This window comes from Magallana gigas, chromosome 8 (genome assembly GCF_963853765.1).
Source record: "Magallana gigas chromosome 8, xbMagGiga1.1, whole genome shotgun sequence".
Taxonomy (NCBI): Eukaryota; Metazoa; Mollusca; class Bivalvia; order Ostreida; family Ostreidae; genus Magallana; species Magallana gigas.
Window position 1 is genome coordinate 43,070,096 of NC_088860.1, and position 21,588 is coordinate 43,091,683.

The following is a 21,588-nucleotide window of genomic DNA, read 5'->3' on the forward strand; positions in this document are numbered from 1 at the left end:
CCATGGCGTTTATAGGTCAAAATTGAGCTTAATTGTTTACAACTTACAGCGATCCGCAGCAAATAAATCCAAGTCCCAAAATTGACACCCATCCCCTATTTCAACCCCTCTTATTTCTTCACTTTTTGCAGTACTTCTTCAATCCATCATTCATTTTAAACAGTGATAAATTTACTTTGAAATAATCATTATTTCAGCAATTAATTCAGCCAATCACCTTAGCCATACCTTTTTCTGCGCGGCTCAATCTTGTATTAACACTTCTCTGATGTCAACATCCGGTGCATTGGTACTCTCATTCCTATACTCATAATTTTACTCACCTCAGAATTAGGCAAATTTGTGTTTTTTATGAACGTTATACATACCTCTAATTGTGTGTGAAACTTGAGTCCTGGATCTTGATTTATATTTATGCTGTGCTCGTCTGAGTATCAGGCTCTCTCCCTCGGCAGATGCTGTAATGAGAGTGGGCTCACAGTGAGACTCAAGATGAATTGACTGCTTTTTAATGACTTTAACAAATAAAATACATGGAAAAACAGATTAAATGTGTTTGTTTAAATGTATTAAAGGGTATCATGAACAAATTTGATAATTTTTTTAAATAAGGGTGGATTCTACCCAGAATTTGAGAAAACCTGTTAAAATAGATGAAAACCTGGTGAATTATGCAAATTAAACAGGCTAAATATTGACTTATATGTAAAAAATATTCACATCATAAAAATTTAATCATTATTGACTCTGATTAGCCAAATAATCCTAATCTGGCCTTTCCTGTTGATTTAGCAGGTGCGAACAATATCACCACCCCCCAGTCTAATGCAGCTTAGAGAACTAGCAGGTGCCCCCTGTCATTTTGTATTACAGTAATTTTGAAAAAGGAGAGGTACATATTTTTGACATTATATTACAGCTCAGTCATTGTAGTAATAAACAGAACTGATAAATTGTAAAATTTTTGGAATTTACACCAAGAAAAAGAGAATTTTTTGACAATGTTAAAAAATCTAGAAGGGTAATTGTTCTGGTTTGATACCACAGATATGCCTCACAGTAAAGAGACAGAGACTAGTATACTAATAATTTTACCTGCATCATGAAGAAAAATATCTGTCATGATGGATCAGATGGGTACGGACTCTCTGTCAGCGGTATAAAGGGACAAAATGACTCCGCCACCCTGGTGCCACCATCTCCGAAGACCGAGGAGGCAAAAAAATGAAAATCCTCCTAAGTGCACGAATGAGAGAAAATCAGTGTTACCAGTTATTCATTGTACAAACCAATGTTTATACATCAATTTTTATCATACATGCCTTACAAATATACATATATATCATTATTACATACATAAATACAAAATTAAATGATTATTCAGGGGTGGGGTACATAAAAAGCACAATTACATGAAATTACATGTAATTACATGTATTACCACATGTGATTTATGCAGTCAGAATAACATTCAAGTAATAAATTTAAAAATAAGATGCAGCTAGTCTAAAAAAAAGAAATTGCATCATGTTGAAATTCTGCAACATTGACCAGTAAGCCAAAGGGAAGTAACTCTAAAAACTGCTGTCTTGTTCTCTACACTGTTGACATTTTCAAGCATTTGAACCATTAAAACTTCACAAAAAGTCCCCACCAAACTCATAAAATATTATCATGCAAATAAAGTATATTCCATATTCAGTTGACATGAGTCCCAGGTGTCACCCCAAGACTAGAAAGTGGTCCCCATTCTGTTTCATGTGTAATGATCATGTAAATTAAACATTCCCTTTCCCAAGCCTCTTAGGGGGGGGGGGGGGGGGGAGACATATTCCCAAACTCTAAACTGTATTCCTTCTAGCCCAAAAAACTCCAAATCATTTAACTGGCGATAAAAAAAATGAAACATGGCAACCTACCAGATGCTGACACTGTTGACAGTGGATGTAGTCTCAGGGTGTATGACGCAAACCTTCTTTTACATCAACCTCAGTGCACGAGACCACTTCAGGCTTGAACGAAGACTGCGGAACTCCTCTGCAAGGATGGCTGAAAAGTATGGGAGGCAGTTTTTGATCCGAATCACTCTTTCGATCAAGCTGCGCAATCCATGTACAATAAATGGTCTGCTGAAAAATAACTCAGATGAACTAAATTGGCATTGGCTAGCATCATTTAATCTATTTAAAAAGACTATAGACACTTCTGAGAAGTCAATGGTAATATGGAGCGCACAAAAATAATAGAATATCAGAAAAAAGTCTGAGTTAAACCTAAGTTTGGTCCAGATTCTATATTGAACAGATGGTCAGTCAAGATTTATCTCAAAAATCTTGTACAATTAAAATAAATATACAAGGCTTAGCAAAGAACTGCAATAATGGAGTGCAACACAGGTGATCAACAATTATTTTATCCAATTTACCATAAAACCCCACATTTTTTTGCTTTTATTCTTGCCTGGTCACCCTTCCATTACCCTTTACACTCATTCAGTACCCCCCCCCCCCTCCCCCTCCCCTTATTTTGAAGATGACAGCCACTCCCACCCTCAAATTTACATTTACAATTTTACTTCTACTGTTTTAAAATGTTATATTTGCTCTTTTCAATATGAAATAATTAACCTTTTTCAATTTTTAAGCTACAAAACATTTAAAAAATAGGGTCTCTATAGGGAAAAGAGTACCAATTCATTTCCCATAGGGCTCAATGTTAACCTAAACCCACCTGGCTAGTTTGCTATTATACTTACAGACATATCCTTGGTCACATTTGAAAGTTCATTCCAAGCACTAACACAAAATCAATAGAAATACATAGGGTCCCATGGCGTTTATAGGTCAAAATTGAGCTTGTTTACAACTTACAGCGATCCGCAGCAAATAAATCCAAGTCCCAAAATTGACACCCATCCCCTATTTCAACCCCTCTTATTTCTTCACTTTTTGCAGTACTTCTTCAATCCATCATTCATTTTAAACAGTGATAAATTTACTTTGAAATAATCATTATTTCAGCAATTAATTCAGCCAATCACCTTAGCCATACCTTTTTCTGCGCGGCTCAATCTTGTATTAACACTTCTCTGATGTCAACATCCGGTGCATTGGTACTCTCATTCCATAGTGCCCTAGTTGGGGAACGAGGGAAACGTCATACAAGACGAAGTAAATTACTTCAAGGTTCTTTTTGTACGAAAAGTTCATCAAACTTTCTTGTTCATATCAGCATAAATAGTTTTATAGTTTCGTTTTTTCATTTGGAGACCCAGGTCTGTGAAAGAAAGCAGACCCTGATTTCGGGAGGGTTGACAGATGGTTTAATCTGTAACGTTTGTGTGTAAAGTTTACATTTTTTTTTTTAATTTCCACATTTTGTTTTTTTTCGTTTAAGCCACCACCTTGTAACTATAGGCTCTTTTCTTCTCGATGTTTTCTTTGAATTTGTGATTCCTCGTAAAAAAAAAAAACACCCCAAAACTAAGCGATGATTTATGATATATATCGCATAGCCCCCTAACTCCGTCACTACCCTAACTCCGTCACTACCCTAACTCCGTCACATTCAGGAAACTCCTCGCCGTTTGAAATCAAGTACGATTATGACGTCATTTTTTACATGTCAAAAATCTTTAATCAAATGTCAACAATTTGCAACGGTTAAATTTAAGAATGTGTCAAAAAATAACAGAATTAAACCTTGTTCATTTTATGCACCATTGATTGTGTGAAATCAGCTAAAACTTTTTCACGGGTGCACTAAAATATCGATATTTCTGACATGCGGGCCCATTCGACCATTTACGGTGGTCAGCCATTTTTAGAGAGGTCAAGATGAAACATTTCACATGTAATACTTTTTTGATTAAGGTAATTAATACATTTTTTTCAGTCCGCAATAGCCTTTATGCACTACTCCTGATGATAACGTCAAATCGCTCATGCCGATACTTTTGCCTTATACAGGGTATAGCTATCTCCGGTATATCGCTATTTAGAATATGCCACATTTCTAAAAATGTAATAAATAAATAATATAATAAGTAATATATTAATTAATGATATAAAATATTTGAAATATGTAAGGACATAAATCAAACGGCATCCATACATTCTGAAAGGTCATTGTGCTTGTTGTTAAATGGACCCATTTTTTATTCTGCCGATCATTTCATTTCGATGAAATTAAATACAATTTAAATTGTATGCACCATTTTTACTTATTATAACTTGGCCTAGATACAAATGGAGTTTTAACTAAATTGTTAATGTGTCTTCATTCCCTGCCATATCATAGAGTATGTGGGTGACGGAGTTAGGTTCAAAAGATATAATAAGCACACGTGATAAACGTCGTATTCAGAGGGCTTATTTGAATAAAAATAAAAATATTTTTGTTAATAATTTTATAAATTATATTGTTTCAGATTATATTTAGTGATTGCAAATGATAAAAACCACAAAAAATAATTTACAGAGAAACGCGGGAGGTTTTCTGCTTATGGTGACGGAGTTTGGGTATTCGGGGATAGCTATAGCTGACCAAGTACATGTTTTGCATTATATTTTATCGGGACGGGTAGACCAGTTAGACTATTGGAGCCAGATAGCTCAGTGGGTAGAGCACCAGGGGGCCTGCGTTCAAATCTGTCATTTTATTCTCACATTCTGTTATATTTCATTATTTGGTGCAGTACGTGACCAGAGACATAAATAAAATGTCTCTGACATGACCAACCCCTAGAACTGACAGGTTAACTTTTACTGGGAAAGAGCTTGGAGTGATCTTCGATGGTGAAGATCATTTAAGGGGATGGAATGTGATGGTCATACTGGTTCAAATACCATTGTACGATTGGTAGAGCACCTGACTAGAGACTCAGGGGGCCCTGGTTTGAATCCTGGTCTGGTCCGTCATTATTTCTCTCTTTCAGTTACTTTTTCAAAAAAAAAATTATTTCAGCAAGTTTCCTTGGTTAGTGAATTCATTTGTTACTCTTATTTAATCAACAAGTTCATAATAGCATTGCAGTTCCCATACAAATAGATTTTGGACTAAACAATCAGAAATATTCCTATTGTTGACAATAATTTCTGTGTCATACATGTTAAAATTTTTGATGACTCAGAAAAGACCAATGTGTACAGATATACATGTATTTATAAAGGAACTCTTAAGGTTTTGAAAAGTATGAAATTTTGTAGAAAACATAGTCATAGTTAAATTTAAGTACATTGTAGTGAATCAATTTTCTTTTTATGTGTGTTTTTGTTGTTGAAACAAGCTCTTAAATTAAATAATAAATATGATCAGATTATTTTAGAAATGCAAATTTATCTTTGATAATTAAAAAATAATAATTTATTGGTTTAAGAAAGATAAGGTCTGGTAAAGTTTTAAAATGATGGTTTGATGCTTTCTTTCAGGATCCAAGGTAGGACTGTGTAGGATGTTGTAGGATCCAGTGAAAACATCCAGCCTGAAGGATTCTGTCCACTAAGGAAAATGGAGGTCGCAGAGAACTACCTGGGCCAGATCACTCACGTGATCGACCCAGATAACTTCAGCATGCAGGTCGGCACAGGTATGACAACAGGTGTGGGAGGGAATGGTACTTTGGAGGTATACCATTGTTTCATGGTACAGATCTGTGTACAATGTACAGTCGTATGGTGATGGTACATTTATACAATGTAGTGTTTCAGTTTGTTGACCATATATATTATTATGGCATTACAAAAATATCTCATGAAAAAGTCATGATTTATGATGGTATATGATTTTTATCCAACAAGTTGTTTAATTTTCATACTCGAGCCTTGGCGAGGGGATAGAAAACAAAACAAGTTGGATGATAATCATATAGTGTCTAAAATCGTGAGAGATTTTTTTTATCACATATTTTAAGCTCTTTTGTATTGAAAAATTCCTTTTTGATAGCCTTCTTGATCATATTAAAGTCCATTGAGACATAATCGCAATGCAATATGAAAAAATATCATCACATGGGTGATACCTACAGCAGTTTGTGCAAACATGTAATATATATGAAGAATGACATACCAGTAATAAGAAAAAAAAATCAAATTGTTAAAAAAAATGAAAAAAAGAACAGATGTAACTCAGACTTCCATCAATATTTTTTGCAACATCATCTGAGTCTAAAATCAATATTTGAGAAAATTTGAATTGACACCTCTAACAAGTTGTTTTAGCATTTAGATGTTTTTCAGCATATTAAACTTAACATGGCGTTTTTTTAGTCTCAAAAACATTTCAATTTGTTAAAGAAAACATGTTTTTGATGAAAGATAGGTTAATATTTATGTCATTTACAACATGAAGGAAAATGGATTGGTGAAAAAAATTCTATTTTTGTTTTTATTAGAATGTAGCATAAAATTAGATTTTAACATTATTTATCTTCAAAATATCATTCATATTACATGTATCAATTTTAATTACCTGTCAGTGTATTTGTATGGTCTTATCTGACTTCTTATTCCTAAAATTAATACATTACTGTAATTAATTACATAACTCACGGTGTATTCATGTAGTTTATGGATTTTTTGTGCCTCTCTTGATGACAATGTTTGGTTACAGATGAGTCCCTGGCGGAGTTTATACAGTTTGAGATGAGGTTGGAAGATTTTAGCCAGAGCTGTACCCGACCGATGGACCTGTATACCTTGAAGATTGGAGATATTGTTTTAGTAGATTGTATGGAAACTGAAAAGGGGTGGAGAAGGGGACAAGTGGCCAATGTCAAAAGGTAACCAACATTTAGGTTAAATACTGTACTGGAATCATCATTATTTGTGGTGGATCAATTTTCGTGGTATTTGTGGTTAGCCCTCCCCCACCAATTTACATCTTCCACGAAAACATATTTTGAAAGAGTTAGTTTTCTTACTGAAACTGAAAACCAATGCTTCCATGAAATTACATCCCCATGATTCAGCCAAAAAAACCACAATCCACGAAAATTGGCCCCCACGAATTTAAATGATTCCACAGTATATTATTTCTAATGTAACTTATAACATTTGATTGGCTAATAAATATCTGTGCACCCGACTGTAACAGGAGGTAAATAATGCGACCAATTTGTCTTGCAAAACCTCCTAGTTAAGTCAGTTAGATTTAAGATTTCAAGAGAGATGGTGCTCAAACAGACTGACATTGAAAGACTTGACTATAAATCATTCCATTTCAGTGTCTGACCAAGAGTTAATTATCACATCAGTCAATCTACCATAGTCAGGTCTCACACCATGAGGACCATCCTGCAGAAGTGGATTGGTGTGAAACTAAATCTAAACCACTCATGTCTAATTTGTTCAAAGATACAAGTACATGTATACTAAAATGAACCAACAAATGTAGATAAACTATGAATACATGTACATGATTGTGTTGTGTGGTCCTGGTGGTATATATATATATAATTTGGCCTCCTAGGTTGTACCAAAATTTGGATCAATGATCCTAAAATTAATTTTCTTTGATGTAGTAATATATACTGTAGATTCCTAATTAAACACGAGAAATTAATATCCGCGTAAAATCACGAGAAGCACCCTTCGCGGATTTAAAATTTCACCATTAATTTTCTTAGAGTTGAGAACTATAAGAAATAAGGATAAAAGTTCCATGTTCGCAATTTTATATCTATATTAAATAATATAGGAATTTACAGTACTATAATACAAGTGATAATGATAAAATTGTTTTGATATTTATTGATAGGTTAACCAGAATTCTTTTGAATAGTGGAAGGGTGTGAAACTAAATCTTGAACACTCATGTCTAATTTAGTCAAAGATGCAAGTGCATGTACTAAAATGAACCAAAAAACCTAGATAAGATATGATTACATGTACGTGATTGTGTAGTCTGGTATATATATCATTTGGCCTCCTAGGTAACTTGTTGTACCGCAATTTGGACCATTGACCTGTACCATGTCTATTCAAAACATATTAGTACCATAATACAAGTGATAATATTAAAATTGTTTTGATATTTATTGATAGGTTAACCAGAATTCTGTTGAATAACGACAGAGAATGAAATAGAATGATTCATGTTATTTTATGAACACCAGTAATATACAGTTATCCTTAAAGTTGTGTTCATTGCAACATAACGACAATAAGTTAGTAATTATATGATGGTTTACATATCATATAATTGCTTTTCAAATCCAAAGCAACTTACAATAATTTAAAGAACCAATAAAGTCAAGCTTTTCTTTAGCTGAGAATTTACATGTACATAACCAACCACAGAGTCAGGCTTGTGAAAGTTAGAATTTGGATTCCTTTCACACCTGTTTAGTTTCATAAAGACACTTGGGTACTTACCGTTAATTAATTCTTTGAAGCTGCTAACAAGTTTTACACTTACTTGCGTCTTGACTTGACGTTGGTCTCATCTTTATGGTTACAGTGAGGAGTCTGTTGTGGATGTTGTGTACATAGATTACGGGAGTTCGGAACACGTCGACAAGTCGCGGCTGTGCATAGATTTCCCAGAGGAATTTCTACAGTATCCAGCCATGGCCCTGAAGTGTCAACTCTCCGGAATCAGACCGGTAAGTCCATGAGTGCTCCAAAATCTGATAGATAAGCCCAACTGCTCAGAAAATGACTTTGTAAAATTCAAAAAAAAAAACACATTTGTGTCTATATTTGGAGACTAAATTACTATGTGATTTCGATAGCATTTTTCATTTCAACTGCCTTGTTTCATGTTTGTAGCTTTTAAATAAAATTTTACCCACAAAAAGAGAATTTAGATAATAGTAGAGCTTTGTTTGGAATAAAATAAAAGAACAATAATTTGTAAAGGAATATCAACTGGTCTTTAACTTTCTTTTTTTTTTACTTTGAGTGTCATATGATACTGAAAGTTCCATGTAATGATATGCATATTGCATGTATTGAGGCTGATGAAAAGCCAAGATAAATTTATAACAATTTAACGATAGGTTGTTTTCAGACCTCTAAGCCATTAAAAACTTTCAAACTGAAACTTACCATATATGGAAGAAATTAACACTAGAAAATATAATCAATGTAGCTCATAATATTAAGCAGATTAGCACGTACTTCATTTACCAAAACCTTACAAATATCAATTAACCATGTAATCCACACCTTTATTGCATTTTATCCCCTGAATTATCGTGATGTTTATAACAATGTAAGCTAAGTTGGTTGGTTGGGGGGGGGGGTGTATTGCATCGTTATTGGAATCGCAATGTCATCTGCCTGCCTCTCCACCCCATTTTCTCGTCCAATCCACAAGTTTACATTTGGTACAAAAGTTGCACACAATCTGATGTCTTTGACCTAGATTAAGGTCACATCATCAATGCTACATTTATTCAAACATACAGACATGCAGCTGCTGAAATATATAGAAAATATCTAAAGTGAGTTACTTCAATCTTTCATCATATTTATACACTGTACACCATATATAAATTCTGACTTATAGAATACTTCTCAGAAATCCCATATTATTTTGCCCTGTACCATTTTCCAGGATCTCACAAAAAAGTTCTCTAACATCAACAGCTCAATACAAAAGAAAATAAGTCTATCGTCTCTCTAGATCAATTTTTAGAGGACTCTATATTTTCGGCCATTTTTAGACTGTTTTGATTTCCTTTAGAAGATCTCCATATAAGAATATAGAAAAATAGACAAATTTATAAAGTAAAGTATATGGATTTTTACTTTACTAAATAATTGCCTATAGCTAAACAAATCATATCTTCGAGTTTTAGGTAGATCTTTTAGTATATTTACATGATCTAAGGGAAGTAACTGTTCGTGTGTGTATATGAATGAATATGACATAAGAGTTATGGTTCTTGGTGAGTATTGTTTTGTTTCATCCGGGTGTGAGGCACAGACAGATAACCATGCTGGATGATAGTTTCTGAGTAGAGGAATATTCACAGAATAAAATTAATTTGAATTTTCCTCAGATCTATTGGTTATTTGTTGAGCATCATGCAGTCTATTAAACTTTCGCATGGGGTGAATTGTACAGCTTTGCTGGTAATTTCTTTTTTATCAACAGATCAATGCAATCATCTGTGGTGGTTGTGGACAGTGGTTATATAGGATGCACTTCAGTCGATAATTATTCAGGACAGAATCAATAATATAGATTCATTCATGTAGAAATAAATAGTACAATTTACATTTGATTATTGATGTTATCAAAGTCAGATTCAAATTCTTCCTTGCTTTAATTTTCCTTTTAATAGCCTAGACACACTGTACCAGAGTTTGAGATTCATTGACAGCTTTCATCCATCTGGTCCTGTTTTTTTGTAGATTGCCAGATCATGGACAACAAAAGCAGTTAAGATGTTCTCGGAACTTACCCATGGGATCGTCTTCCACACCTTCTTCCTTCCGCCCTCGCACATGTTCAAATCAATGGTGGCGCTGTATTTCCAACAAGGGACAGAGAACTCTATCTGGGCAGGGCGATCTCTAGCTCATGTGTTGATGGATCAAGAATTGGGCATCGTAAGTGGGTGAAGGGGGAGGGGAAAATGGGGAGGGGGGGGGGGGAGGGGGGGGGGGGAGAAGATATATAGATATATTTTTTTGGTGATTCTTCAACTTGTTCCACATTTTACTGAGATCCTTTTATGGTACAGGTACATTGTACCAATTTTAGTGCTTCTCAGAAGATGGCTTCTTAGGTAGATTATATAAGATACCTAAATATAAGAGCCAACATTTCCATTAGGTTGTTTGTAATAAATTTGGCCAATGTTATCAGATACCTAGAAAAAAGTATATACAGTATCTAATGTAGAAGATGGTGAAATTTATTTTCATTTTGTTTGATTAGGTGTCGGAGAATGAAATGACAGAGTTTTTGGAAAATGCTCCAGAGTTTTGTAGGGAAAAAATACGGCAGGCAGCTTATACTGAGTCCAGTGAAAGTAAGAATACAAAAGATATATCCCCAAAAAATTCATCCAATACATTCAAGTTTCTTGCAGTATGTGTACAGTCTACCTACTGTGTTGATGTTTGTGAATATTTGATGATTTTGATGATCAGATTAAAGGAAAAGAGTTACACTTAATTTACACATAGTTTCTTGCATTCCAAATGGCATTCACCCTGTATTCCTGTTAATAGTTTACATGGTTATGCTCACATTTAATGATGTAATAATTTTGTGTCATGTATAACAGTAATCCATATCTGAACAACTTCAAGCTATGATAAATTTTATTTATAATTGTCACACGTACATGTCTGCTGATGAGCAGATATCAAATCAGATTAGTAAAAATATGCTTTTGACAATGGATTTTAAATCTTGTTTAAGCAATGTTTACATTTTGAAATTGTTAAACACTGAGAAAACAAAGTACTGGTGTGGTAGGAAAGGGGGAATGTTAATAAAAATACACATGTATATGGCTTCAGAGGGAATCGAACCTGTGATTCCTGTACGCAAGTCAAGAGCTCTACCACTGAGCTACCCAGGCCGATATCCACGGTCCATATATCCCCAACTAAAACACTGGTATATCGTTACCAGGATGGATCAGCTATTGTAACCAAAATTGTGATTTTTTCAGACAATCAGGAGATATTCGGATATGAAGATGGCAGTGATGCTCATATATCTGCTTCAGACTATTTGGCTAGAATGAGGTACATGTATTAATATTTTTTTATCTCTCTTTTTATACCCCTCTTCAAAGAAGGGAGGGCATTTTGTTTTGTGCTGTCCCTCTGTCGGTCGATTGGTCGGTGGTTGGTCGGTCCTCTAACAGTTTCCATTCATTTTCTTTGATCAAGCAATTTTTTACAGTCATGCCCCATGGGCTCAAAAGAATTCTAAGATTTTGCAGTTTCTATTCATTTTCTTTGCAGAGGTCTCCAAGGGAGGGCATAAGTGCTTCACAAACATCAATTGTTGTTTAAAAACTTTTTGGGGTCTAATTTTGTACCTGGCAATGGGATGTCAACTTCCTGTTTAATGACAACTTTGTTTATTTTTAGTCTAAATTTTCAAACAAATTTTCGTCAAAGATTTCTCAAACTACTTCTCAACTATTTATCGCAGATGCTTGAAATTTTAATACTCTTTGCTCATGTTGTATATTCAACTCACAGCTGGGGTACACTAGTGAGCATTGGCTCACAGATATCTTGTTTTCTCTGGGTTTTTTCTTTAAAAAATCGACAATAATATTATGGGAAAGATGTTGAAAGTGTTAGTCATAACCAATGAGTTCATGATTACTTTCTTTAATTATATAAGTCTGTTCTAGAAAATATCTCTCCTAATTAATCTGACACAATTTATATTAAATTTTGTGTATTTGTAGCATTTTATCATAGAAATTGCCTTTTTTGAATGATAAGAGTATAATAAATAGAGTCCTAATACGCCGGATACTATTGTAGTAATGGAGAGGAGAGTGAAGAAGAGGGTGGATTTTCCACTGACAATTTCACAGATTTCCAGTACAGCCGACCATCGGGGGCCACTGACGGAAATTCCCCTTCTGATATTTATGAGCCGTCAAGTGAAGAGGTCATCTCAGAAAGTGGCAGTTCCCCCGATGGGTCCCTCAATCCGTCCCAAAGCACCAAGGCGCACAACTCAGGAAGTAAAGTCGTCATCTCGGGGTTTGACTTCGATCGAATACATCACACCAAGGACATCTGCACTGACCGTTTGTCGGAGAGAATAGCAGAACAAGCGCGGCAGCAGTTGGAGCAGGAGAATGAGAAGATAATGGAGGATGTGAAAGAATGTAAAAGTCTGGCCGTAGAGGCTGGTTATGGTGAGTGGGAGGGGACGGATACTATATTTATTTATTGCCTGGCCCTACCGTCACCAACTTTCCTCAAGTCACTACTCAGCCTCAAGTCTGAGTTTTGACCTCAAAGTATTGCTCCTTTTATATAAGGATTTGAGTTGAGAACTGATTTGAAAATTTTAGTGACAGCGGGCCTAGGTCCTCTCAAAATTTTTTACCCCACTTAATTCAAATGTAGTATGAAAATTGATCAAATTCCTGACAGATTAGATGTCCCTAAACCAAAATAATTATTAATGGAATACTGCATGCAATACACTGTTTTTGATCTTTGATAAGAATGTAAAGTATACAGAGGAGAAATTAACTTGTTTTTGCAGTATTAAATGTGATTGGGTAAACTTTGAAAGTATGTCATTGTGTTTAAACAAGTTTGGTTTTGTCTTACCTCTTAATTATCATAAAGCATACAGACAACTATTATATTGTCGTCAAAAATGCTAATAAATAAAGTAATTACCGATTGTTATGGGAACGAACACGTTAAACTACATTAAAAATTACCTATGCGTGCAACTTTGTAGTCAAATAAGTCCAACAACGATAAATATAAACAACTGACTGATCGCGGTGCACTTGTCAATGACATCATACTGTAAATTTTGACGCACATTTTGTGTGGAGAGAGGCGGATCAATCAATTTTTTAACATGGAAAAATGCATTTTATAAATTAACAGAGCATAATCTTAAAACAATTATAATACCATTAAATCCTATCTATTATGCTTGTTTTGATTCGGCATGTGATTATTTTTGAGAGCGTGTTACAGTATTATTTCTTTTCTAGAGTGTTTAATGTATAAGTTCTATATGATTGACACCGGGAAGCCTATCTAATTCCGCTTTTTACAAGGGCATACACTAAAATAACTTTACATAAATATTTTGAAATAAAAGATGCATCGTTTTATGAACGTTTATATCCGCTGATATTTTCATAGCAAGCCTTAACACTAGTGCTGCGTACCTGGTGTATATTTTTATTTAAAGGGTATATATATATATATATATATATATATATATATATATATATATATATATATATATATATATCACCTAAACCAGACATTTAATGGCTTTTTATCCCCTCGCGCAACTTGTTGCGAAGGGGATATAGCATCGCTACCGTGCGTGTATGTGTTCGTATGTATGTATGTATGTGTGTGTGCACTCCATTTCAATTTTCTAGTAATTTAAAAAAAAACCTTCCAATAGAATTTCCTCAACCTTTGCACAAATATGCCTCATTGTAAAAGATTAAAACAAATGCAATGTCATATTAATTGGTCAAATTTTTATGCAAAAACTTAGATAAAATTACACTATTGTAAAGGAGGGGCGGGGCATACATTATGACAAAATTCGTTCAAAACCAAAATTATTTATCATAGATTGCACATTAAGCTACCAATCCTATGGTATTTTATGGCAGTTTCCCAGGACTGGAGCGTGGTGCTGGAACCGTGAAAATGTGAAAAACGAAAAAAAAATTTCAGAAATTTTTGAGATCATCCCTGGCTATTCTATATAGTGCTATTTGTAAGTTGTACTTGTTTTATTCTGAAATGTTTAAAAATTCTCAAGAGTCGGGACCATGTGTCCCCTGCATGCAAACCAATTTCAGCAAATTTAAAAATCCACTGAAAAATTAAATCACATATATGAGCACTATCTGCCTCACATTTCCTGCCACCTTCTTTGAAACCAAAGTTAAAGTAAGCAGTTCAAATCTTTTGGATTTAGATCTAGTACAGGTAAAGAACATGTAGTTTTTGCAGTAATGGAGGGTAAGTAGAATGTGGTCTTCTCATTAACATAATTATATATTCCTAAATAATGCATCTCTACACACAATAACTCATGTCGCGAGGGGATGCTCCGCTTAGCGGTGCCCTCGTTTGATAGAAATTAAGAGGCCTGTGCATTAAGTGGGAGAGAGAGTCATCCACTTATTAGATAGTACCATTAATGACATTTTTAACTCTTGGATCAATAGTCAATATGTTGATTTGAAAATATAATGTCTTTGGCTTAAATTTTTATTAAAGAAAGCTCATAAAAATACATTCAAAACATCAATTCATTATGTAAATATACTCACTATTTAATTACATTTTTCAGAAACATCTGATTAGTTCAGCAAAAAAAAACCTCAGAAAAAAAAACAACAAGGACCTAAATATTTTCAATGTGGATTTTCTTATGTTTGAACAGTTTATCAGAGAAAACAGGGCTGTTAGAAAATCACACAGGACTACTCCAATTCTTAAGATTTAAAGGTAAGTAATGATAATTAGCTAAGACAGTTTGAATTCATATTTGGTTAATATATCTGTACCACTCGTCTTTATAAGTAATGAACCTCAGTCCCTTTGTGGCCTCGCTCCATTGCTGGTAAAGAATTGAGTGCTACACGTCCATTAACCTTCGTCATTAAAACATTAACAAAAAGTTTGATGATAACCACTTGTACATATCGATATAGACCATTACATTTTTCCTGTTAAAAAACCCCACAGATTGTTGACATGTTATAGATAAACTGTCATCTTATATACATCTAATAATAAACAGAGTTTGTTTACATGCAGTATGAATACTGAGTTGTTTAATACACATGGTAACAATGACATAAACACTGTCTACTTGTTTACATATACATGTACTATACAAGAATAGTGACAGTCTACATGTAATATGAAAGGACAATTTGATTATGTATAAAATAACATATCATATAAACGCTCATAGTTTGCCAACATACAATAATTAAATACATGGAAACCTACATGTAATATAAATACAGTCAAACAATGTGTTTACATCCAACAGATACGGTCAGGTTGTTTACACGTGATACATGTTTGATATGAGATATGAAGCTAATGATCATTGCAGAACATTGACATGGCCCTCTTGTTACATGTATATCTGTAATTTATCTGCAATGCTGACTGTAAGTACGATATAATCACACAGTAATCCCATCTAATATATACCGTATATATTTAGATGTAAACAGTTTCTTTACGTGTAATATTTACACAAACTTGAAGCATGTAATATATACTTGATTTGTTTGTTTACATCTAATTTATGCAGTTAATTGATTTACATGTAATATTGGATTCTCTTCACTTTACCTGTGCTCCTCTCAGCCACAAAGAAGTTGTCTCTGGTGTCCACACATAAATCCCATGGATGATCTAAATGACAGTTGTCAATGTAGCGGAGGAACTGTCCGTCCTGATCCAGGATGTGGATACAGTCGTTGTTATAGTCTGTTGTCAGGATCCGGCCCTGGCTGTCTGTTGTGATGCCGTATGGATCAAATGATCCCTTGGTAGAGGGAGGACCAGTGTAGGTAAACCGGAGTTTCCCGGCCTGATTGACCACCACTACTGCACAGGCTCCAAGGTCTGACACACAGATATCTAGGTTCCTGTTCTCACTGATGTATTTAAATCCACCAGATGAATAGAGAGGTTGTCCTTTGTCATCATACTGAATACTTTGTTTCTCTGTGGAGCCAGAGTAACGCACAACTTTTGTTGGTTTATCATCAACACTGTCCATGACAACCAGGAGGTCACCAGAGGAGGTACTACAGACACCGCGAGGTCTCCACCCCCGTAGTCTGATCACTGTCTGTATCTGTGAATTCTTCACTATGTTCACAGTTCTAACATCGTCATCAGTGTAAACTAGATCCCCACTCCTTGTCACTGCTATGTCATCTGGCCAGTTCTCTGACTTGGTTTGGATGGACTCCATTAGTTCTCCCTGCAGGTTGAAGAGTTTCATCATGTTGCCATTACCATGCGTCCATACTTCTGTATCATTCAGACACGTCACACCATATAGATATTGATACCCTGTGTCTATAGCTGTGATGACTCGGGGTACATCCATCAGTGACTGGTCTGGGGGAGAGGACTCGGCTCCCTGGGGCGGCATGCTGTAGTCTTGTTCCTCTGTTGTAAAAGATAATGCTGACAGAGAACCAAACTGTTTGATCAGCTGATCTGTGTGGATTTTCTGAGGCCTAAAGTTTGGTAAGGACACTTTGAGTTTAGGAGGCAATCTTCTGAATGCAGCATTCCTGGATTTGTACTCAGAGACAAGGCTGACATCTTTGGAGTTCAGTAGCTTCTTCAGTTCAGCAATGGTCTGTGTGATTTCAGAAATAGTGCCTGTGATTTCATCTTCCTGTTTATTTAGGATGGGCAGGTGTTTGGATTCCATTTCCTCCACGTTAGATTTCAGGTTTGTGATAATGGTATCTATTTCTCTGTGCCAGACTTCTCCTTGTTTGTCAATTACTGTTGTCAATTTCCGGGAGTTTTTACACAGATCAGCTTTCTGCACTGGGATGTTGGATGCAATCTCTTTGTATTTAGGATAAAGGAATTTCTCTAATTCCTGCAAATCTTTAAGCAACTTTTCCGTTTTGCTTTCAAAAGTTTTTAAAATGTCAACAGGTTTATGTCCCAAATGTTCCCCAGAAATACACTGTGCACAGATAGGAATGTCACATTGTTCACAGTGGAGTTCACATTGTTTGGTGGGGTGTTTCCTACACTTGGGATAGTTCAGAGTGGTTAAGTATTGTTTAAGTGGCACCACATTATGGACTTTAGAGGAATCAGAGAAATGTGTCTCTACACAGTTTCCACACAGGTGTATGTGACAAACTTCACAGTACATGGGGGCAATAGATGTTTGACACAGGGTGCAGCGTACAACATCCTGGGCGCTGTTCCAGGGGTCCATTGTAAGCAGACTTTTTCTTTACAATCTAGGAGGGCATTTATCTGAACAGAAGAGAATGATATGAAACATGTAAATACATATAATATGGAACATGTAATTACACATAATATGGGACATGTACCCATGCATGTTGAAATTACACAGAAAGATTTACAAGTATATTAATAAAAATGGATTGAAACAATTTTAGGCTGTCATGTCATGTATTTTGAATATTTAATTGTATTATACATGTACATTGTACTAATAATTAACATGCTATTTTATTTCAAGGTCATAGTGGATCATAAGGGTTTTTGTTAAATGTTGTTTTTTTTGTCTTTTAATGTTTATATTCAACAAAAAGACTGCAAATTTCAAATCAATTTTAAGTCAGTTGAAGAACTTACTCAATTTAATTTCACTGGTAAACTAACAGACGTCACAATCCAACATGGCGGGATCTAAGTGTTTAATCTTAGTTCCTGGTCCCTTAGCTACCCATGGGATTTTAAAGTTGCAGCATTCTCTGTCCACAATCTACATGTAGATAACATATTGTTGTCCTTTGTCAGCACAATATACCGGCAATTAGTTCTCAGCTGTATCAAACTCTAGAATTAAGGTTGTAAAAAATAAGTCACATAGGAATCAACATGTCAGATGGTCTTTGTCCATTTATCAGTATCATTAATAATTGATGTATTACAGTAAAAAATATTACCTACTTGTACAAAGGCTGCCAGAACTTATCATTTTAGAACAACTTCCACCATAAAAAACTTCAAAAATCCAATATGGCGGGTCCCAGGTGTTTATTGATCCTGGTCCTCCTACCTGTACAGGATCACGTGATTCAGATTTAAATGTCAGGTACACACCTGTAATATGACAAATAAGGACAGATAAATCAGATATCAGAGTACTCTAGAATCTAGGTCACATGCACATTGCATGTTAGGAGCTTAGGTTTAAAAAGAAATAGCATTTTTTTTAATGAAAATGTATGTAGATACATATACAATATTAAATCTTTTAGCTTAGCTATATATTTTTATTGAAATGAATTCATTGACAAGAAAAAGTTGTTGTGTGTGTGTGAGGGATGGGGGGGGGGGGGGGGGTTAAATTGGAATTACCTTGTCTGATGTCTAATAGTCAGCTTACAGTACCCTAGAAACACCAATTTATGCTGAGGCTACTTGTGATAAAGCTGATGTGGTGTAATGGTGCACACATTCTATTGTCAGAATGAAGAATGGGTTCAAGTCCCATCATCAGCTAACAAATGTAGAGAAATACTGGCATATGCATGTGTACCCAAATGATTATTATGAGTTTGGAGGCTAAACTAGCATACCAAAATGTTTGGAAGAGTTATGGATATTAGCTATATTACACTTGTTTTGGGGGCAATGGCAATTAATAATTTTGCACCAAAGAAATAAGTATTTTTCCAAAGAATAGAGAGAGGAATGATGGGCTAATCAAGTTTTATTTTTACTTTTTTTTGTTTTATAACTCATTAAATTAATATAGAAAACTGCTGTAGCAATATATTTGTAGTATGTACATGTGTATGCAAAACAAAAATAAATTGATGCATTTTTTAAAACAATTCTATGGCAACATTACTCAGATTAATAAATTACAGTCAAGTAATTCTGTGAAACTTGTTATATTGAGGTGACTCTCTACACCTTGAAATGTTTTCTTAAATTTACTTTATCATGATAGATAGCATATGATGCATAAGAAGTATATGTGTCAAATAGGTAAAAAATATGCAATTTTAGATAAAATATTATGATTGTAAAAAAGCCTCCCTGCCAGGTGGATTCGAACTTGTGATGAGAGGTTCATAAGCCTGAATTACTTTAACCACTGTGCTATGATAATATTCAACAAAATAGATTGATACAAACAATTTAATAAAACATTTTAAATTGCCTTCTTGTGACAGGATGTCCTAAAAAGTATAAGTCTTGATGTAATGAGGTACCTTAATCCCAGACTGCAATTGAGAAAGGGTGGATTATAAAAATTTTCAAGCAGTTATCTAAATTAAAATGTTTCATTTGAAGTTTAATAAAAAAAAAAACCAAACAAAACATAGTGTTACATTGCAATAGAATTGTACAGTTTGGGTTTTCAAACTTTTTAAAAATAATCACTGCATGTAAACAAACCATGAATACATTGATTGTATTAAAAATTCACATGAAGTAGTATTCGATGGGGTGTTAATTTTCAAATTTAAAAGTTGCAGTAAACAAAAAAGAAAGAGATTTTCAAAGATTTTTATCCCCCCCCCCTCCGAAAAACAAAGTTTGGAGGAGGGGGTGTTATTTAATCGTAAATAGGAATCACCTTGTCCGTTTGTCTGTCTGTGCAATCAAGTCCAGTCCATATCTTTCTTATGGAGAACATTGGAAGTTCTCACTTCACACGATTGCAAAGATTGGTTATGACCAAAGATTGGTTATGACCTGTTGTGTCATGATTTTGACCCAAGGTTATTAGGGTAAGTTAAAGGTCACTTGAAGGAAAAATGCAAAATCTGTGTCCAGTCTATTATAAATCTTTCTTATGCAGAATCATTGAAAGTTCTCATTTTACCCAAAGATTGCTTATGACCTGAGGGTGTTTCATGATTTTGACCCAAGGTTAAGTTCAAGGTCATAAGGAAGAAAAAGTTCATAATTTGTGTCTGGTCTATACCTTTCTTATGGAGAAACATTGGACGTCCCTACTTCACATAGATTGCTTATGACCTGAGCGTGTGTCAGGAACTTCACTAAGGTAAGAGGACGTGTTGTCCAATTTTTTTCCATGTGAGCTGGATTTCTGTGGTATTAAACACAAGTCTGCTGAACACGCTTTTCAGTACACAAAAGCTGTGCGATGTGGGGATCTTGAATCCGCAAACATCATTAAAGACGCAACTGACGCACTCTCAGCCCTTCGACATGGAAAAAAAATAAAAACGAATGAACAATGGGAGTCGACCAAAACTGCGGTTATGGAAGAAATCCTTGAAAATAAGTGCGTCCAAGTACCAGTCTTCCAGGAAAAACTGCGGACCGCCAAACAATCCACAACCTTTGTTGAGGCGACATTTAACAACGAATGGGGGTCAGGTTTGGACCGTAAAGGGACTCAAAATACGAAACCAGAACACTGGCCTGGATCAAATACCCTTGGGGTTCTTTTGAAAAAAATCTCAAAAAAAGTTAGAAAACGAAAACTAAGCGACAGCGCAAACCGTAAGCAGAAACAAAACAACCGTGAACAATCACGACAGCGTAACATTGTGCAGATGTTGAAGGAACTCAGAACTGCATCCGACAGCGACGTCTCGGGATGCAACCCTGATTCTGAGAGCTCTGAGGAAGAGAAATAAACTGTTGCGGTCTTCCTTAAGTGACTTCAGCATATTAAAACTACCTAGACTGTATAATAGGTATGTTATCATATAATTATGTCATTATTACATAAACAAATGATTAATTGAACTTACCTATGCATAACTTAAATATTATATCTGTAAATGTCAGAGGGTTGAACTCATATGAAAAAAGAAATAAGTTTTATATATGGTTAGAACATAATAGATTTGATGTAGTATTGTTGCAGGAAACTCATTTTATAGAAAAATATAAAGATAATTATGATTCCAGATGGAATGGTAACTGTATACATGCATTTTCTGACTCTTCATATAGTAGAGGAGTCTCTATTCTTTTTCGTAAAGAACTTAATGTAGATATCATCAACGTGCATAAATCTGAAGATGCAAGAAAACTCTTAGTAAATGTAAAAATAGACGATACTTTAATTACGTTTATTAATGTGTATGCACCGAACACGGAAAAAGCGAGAATAGAATTTTTTAAAAGACTTAGGTCTTTTACTTCTACGCATACAATTCTGGGGAGTAAAGTT

The 21,588-nt window shown here is 34.7% G+C and overlaps 2 protein-coding genes and 1 long non-coding RNA gene across 9 annotated transcripts in view; 1 reads left to right on the forward strand and 2 right to left on the reverse strand.

The window, feature by feature from the left end:
* Positions 1-47: 47 nt before the first annotated feature.
* Positions 48-3,128, reverse strand: LOC117691330 (uncharacterized). Of its 4 annotated transcripts, none has more exons than XR_010708224.1 (4): positions 3,052-3,128; positions 1,920-2,126; positions 1,096-1,236; positions 48-458 (listed from the first exon to the last, which is right to left on the reverse strand). It is a non-coding gene; the product is annotated as an uncharacterized lncRNA (long non-coding RNA). The 4 variants fall into 4 exon arrangements; XR_004603086.2 differs by having other exon boundaries at positions 1,920-2,129; XR_010708223.1 differs by having other exon boundaries at positions 2,756-3,125.
* Positions 3,124-21,588, forward strand: part of LOC105322943 (uncharacterized) — a 50,365-nt gene continuing 31,900 nt past the window's right edge. Inside the window, exons 1-8 of one of the 3 annotated variants that reach the window (XM_066067885.1) lie at positions 3,124-3,194; positions 5,430-5,587; positions 6,610-6,778; positions 8,458-8,602; positions 10,362-10,559; positions 10,891-10,984; positions 11,636-11,711; positions 12,471-12,853. In XM_066067885.1, the coding sequence (XP_065923957.1) occupies positions 5,509-5,587; positions 6,610-6,778; positions 8,458-8,602; positions 10,362-10,559; positions 10,891-10,984; positions 11,636-11,711; positions 12,471-12,853 (1,144 nt within the window). In that variant the 5' untranslated portion in view covers positions 3,124-3,194; positions 5,430-5,508. The remainder of the gene's footprint in view (positions 3,195-5,429; positions 5,588-6,609; positions 6,779-8,457; positions 8,603-10,361; positions 10,560-10,890; positions 10,985-11,635; positions 11,712-12,470; positions 12,854-21,588) is intronic. The other 2 variants (XM_066067884.1, XM_066067886.1) reach the window with 2 other exon arrangements.
* LOC117685753 (E3 ubiquitin-protein ligase TRIM71) lies at positions 15,965-18,514 on the reverse strand. 2 transcript variants are annotated; one of them, XM_066067887.1, is made up of 3 exons: positions 18,372-18,514; positions 18,054-18,257; positions 15,965-17,705 (listed from the first exon to the last, which is right to left on the reverse strand). In XM_066067887.1, the coding sequence occupies exon 3, from the start codon at positions 17,662-17,664 to the stop codon at positions 16,003-16,005; it is 1,662 nt and encodes a 553-aa protein (XP_065923959.1). In that variant the 5' UTR covers positions 17,665-17,705; positions 18,054-18,257; positions 18,372-18,514; the 3' UTR covers positions 15,965-16,002. The 2 variants fall into 2 exon arrangements, with proteins under 2 accessions (XP_065923959.1, XP_065923961.1); XM_066067889.1 differs by having other exon boundaries at positions 18,368-18,514.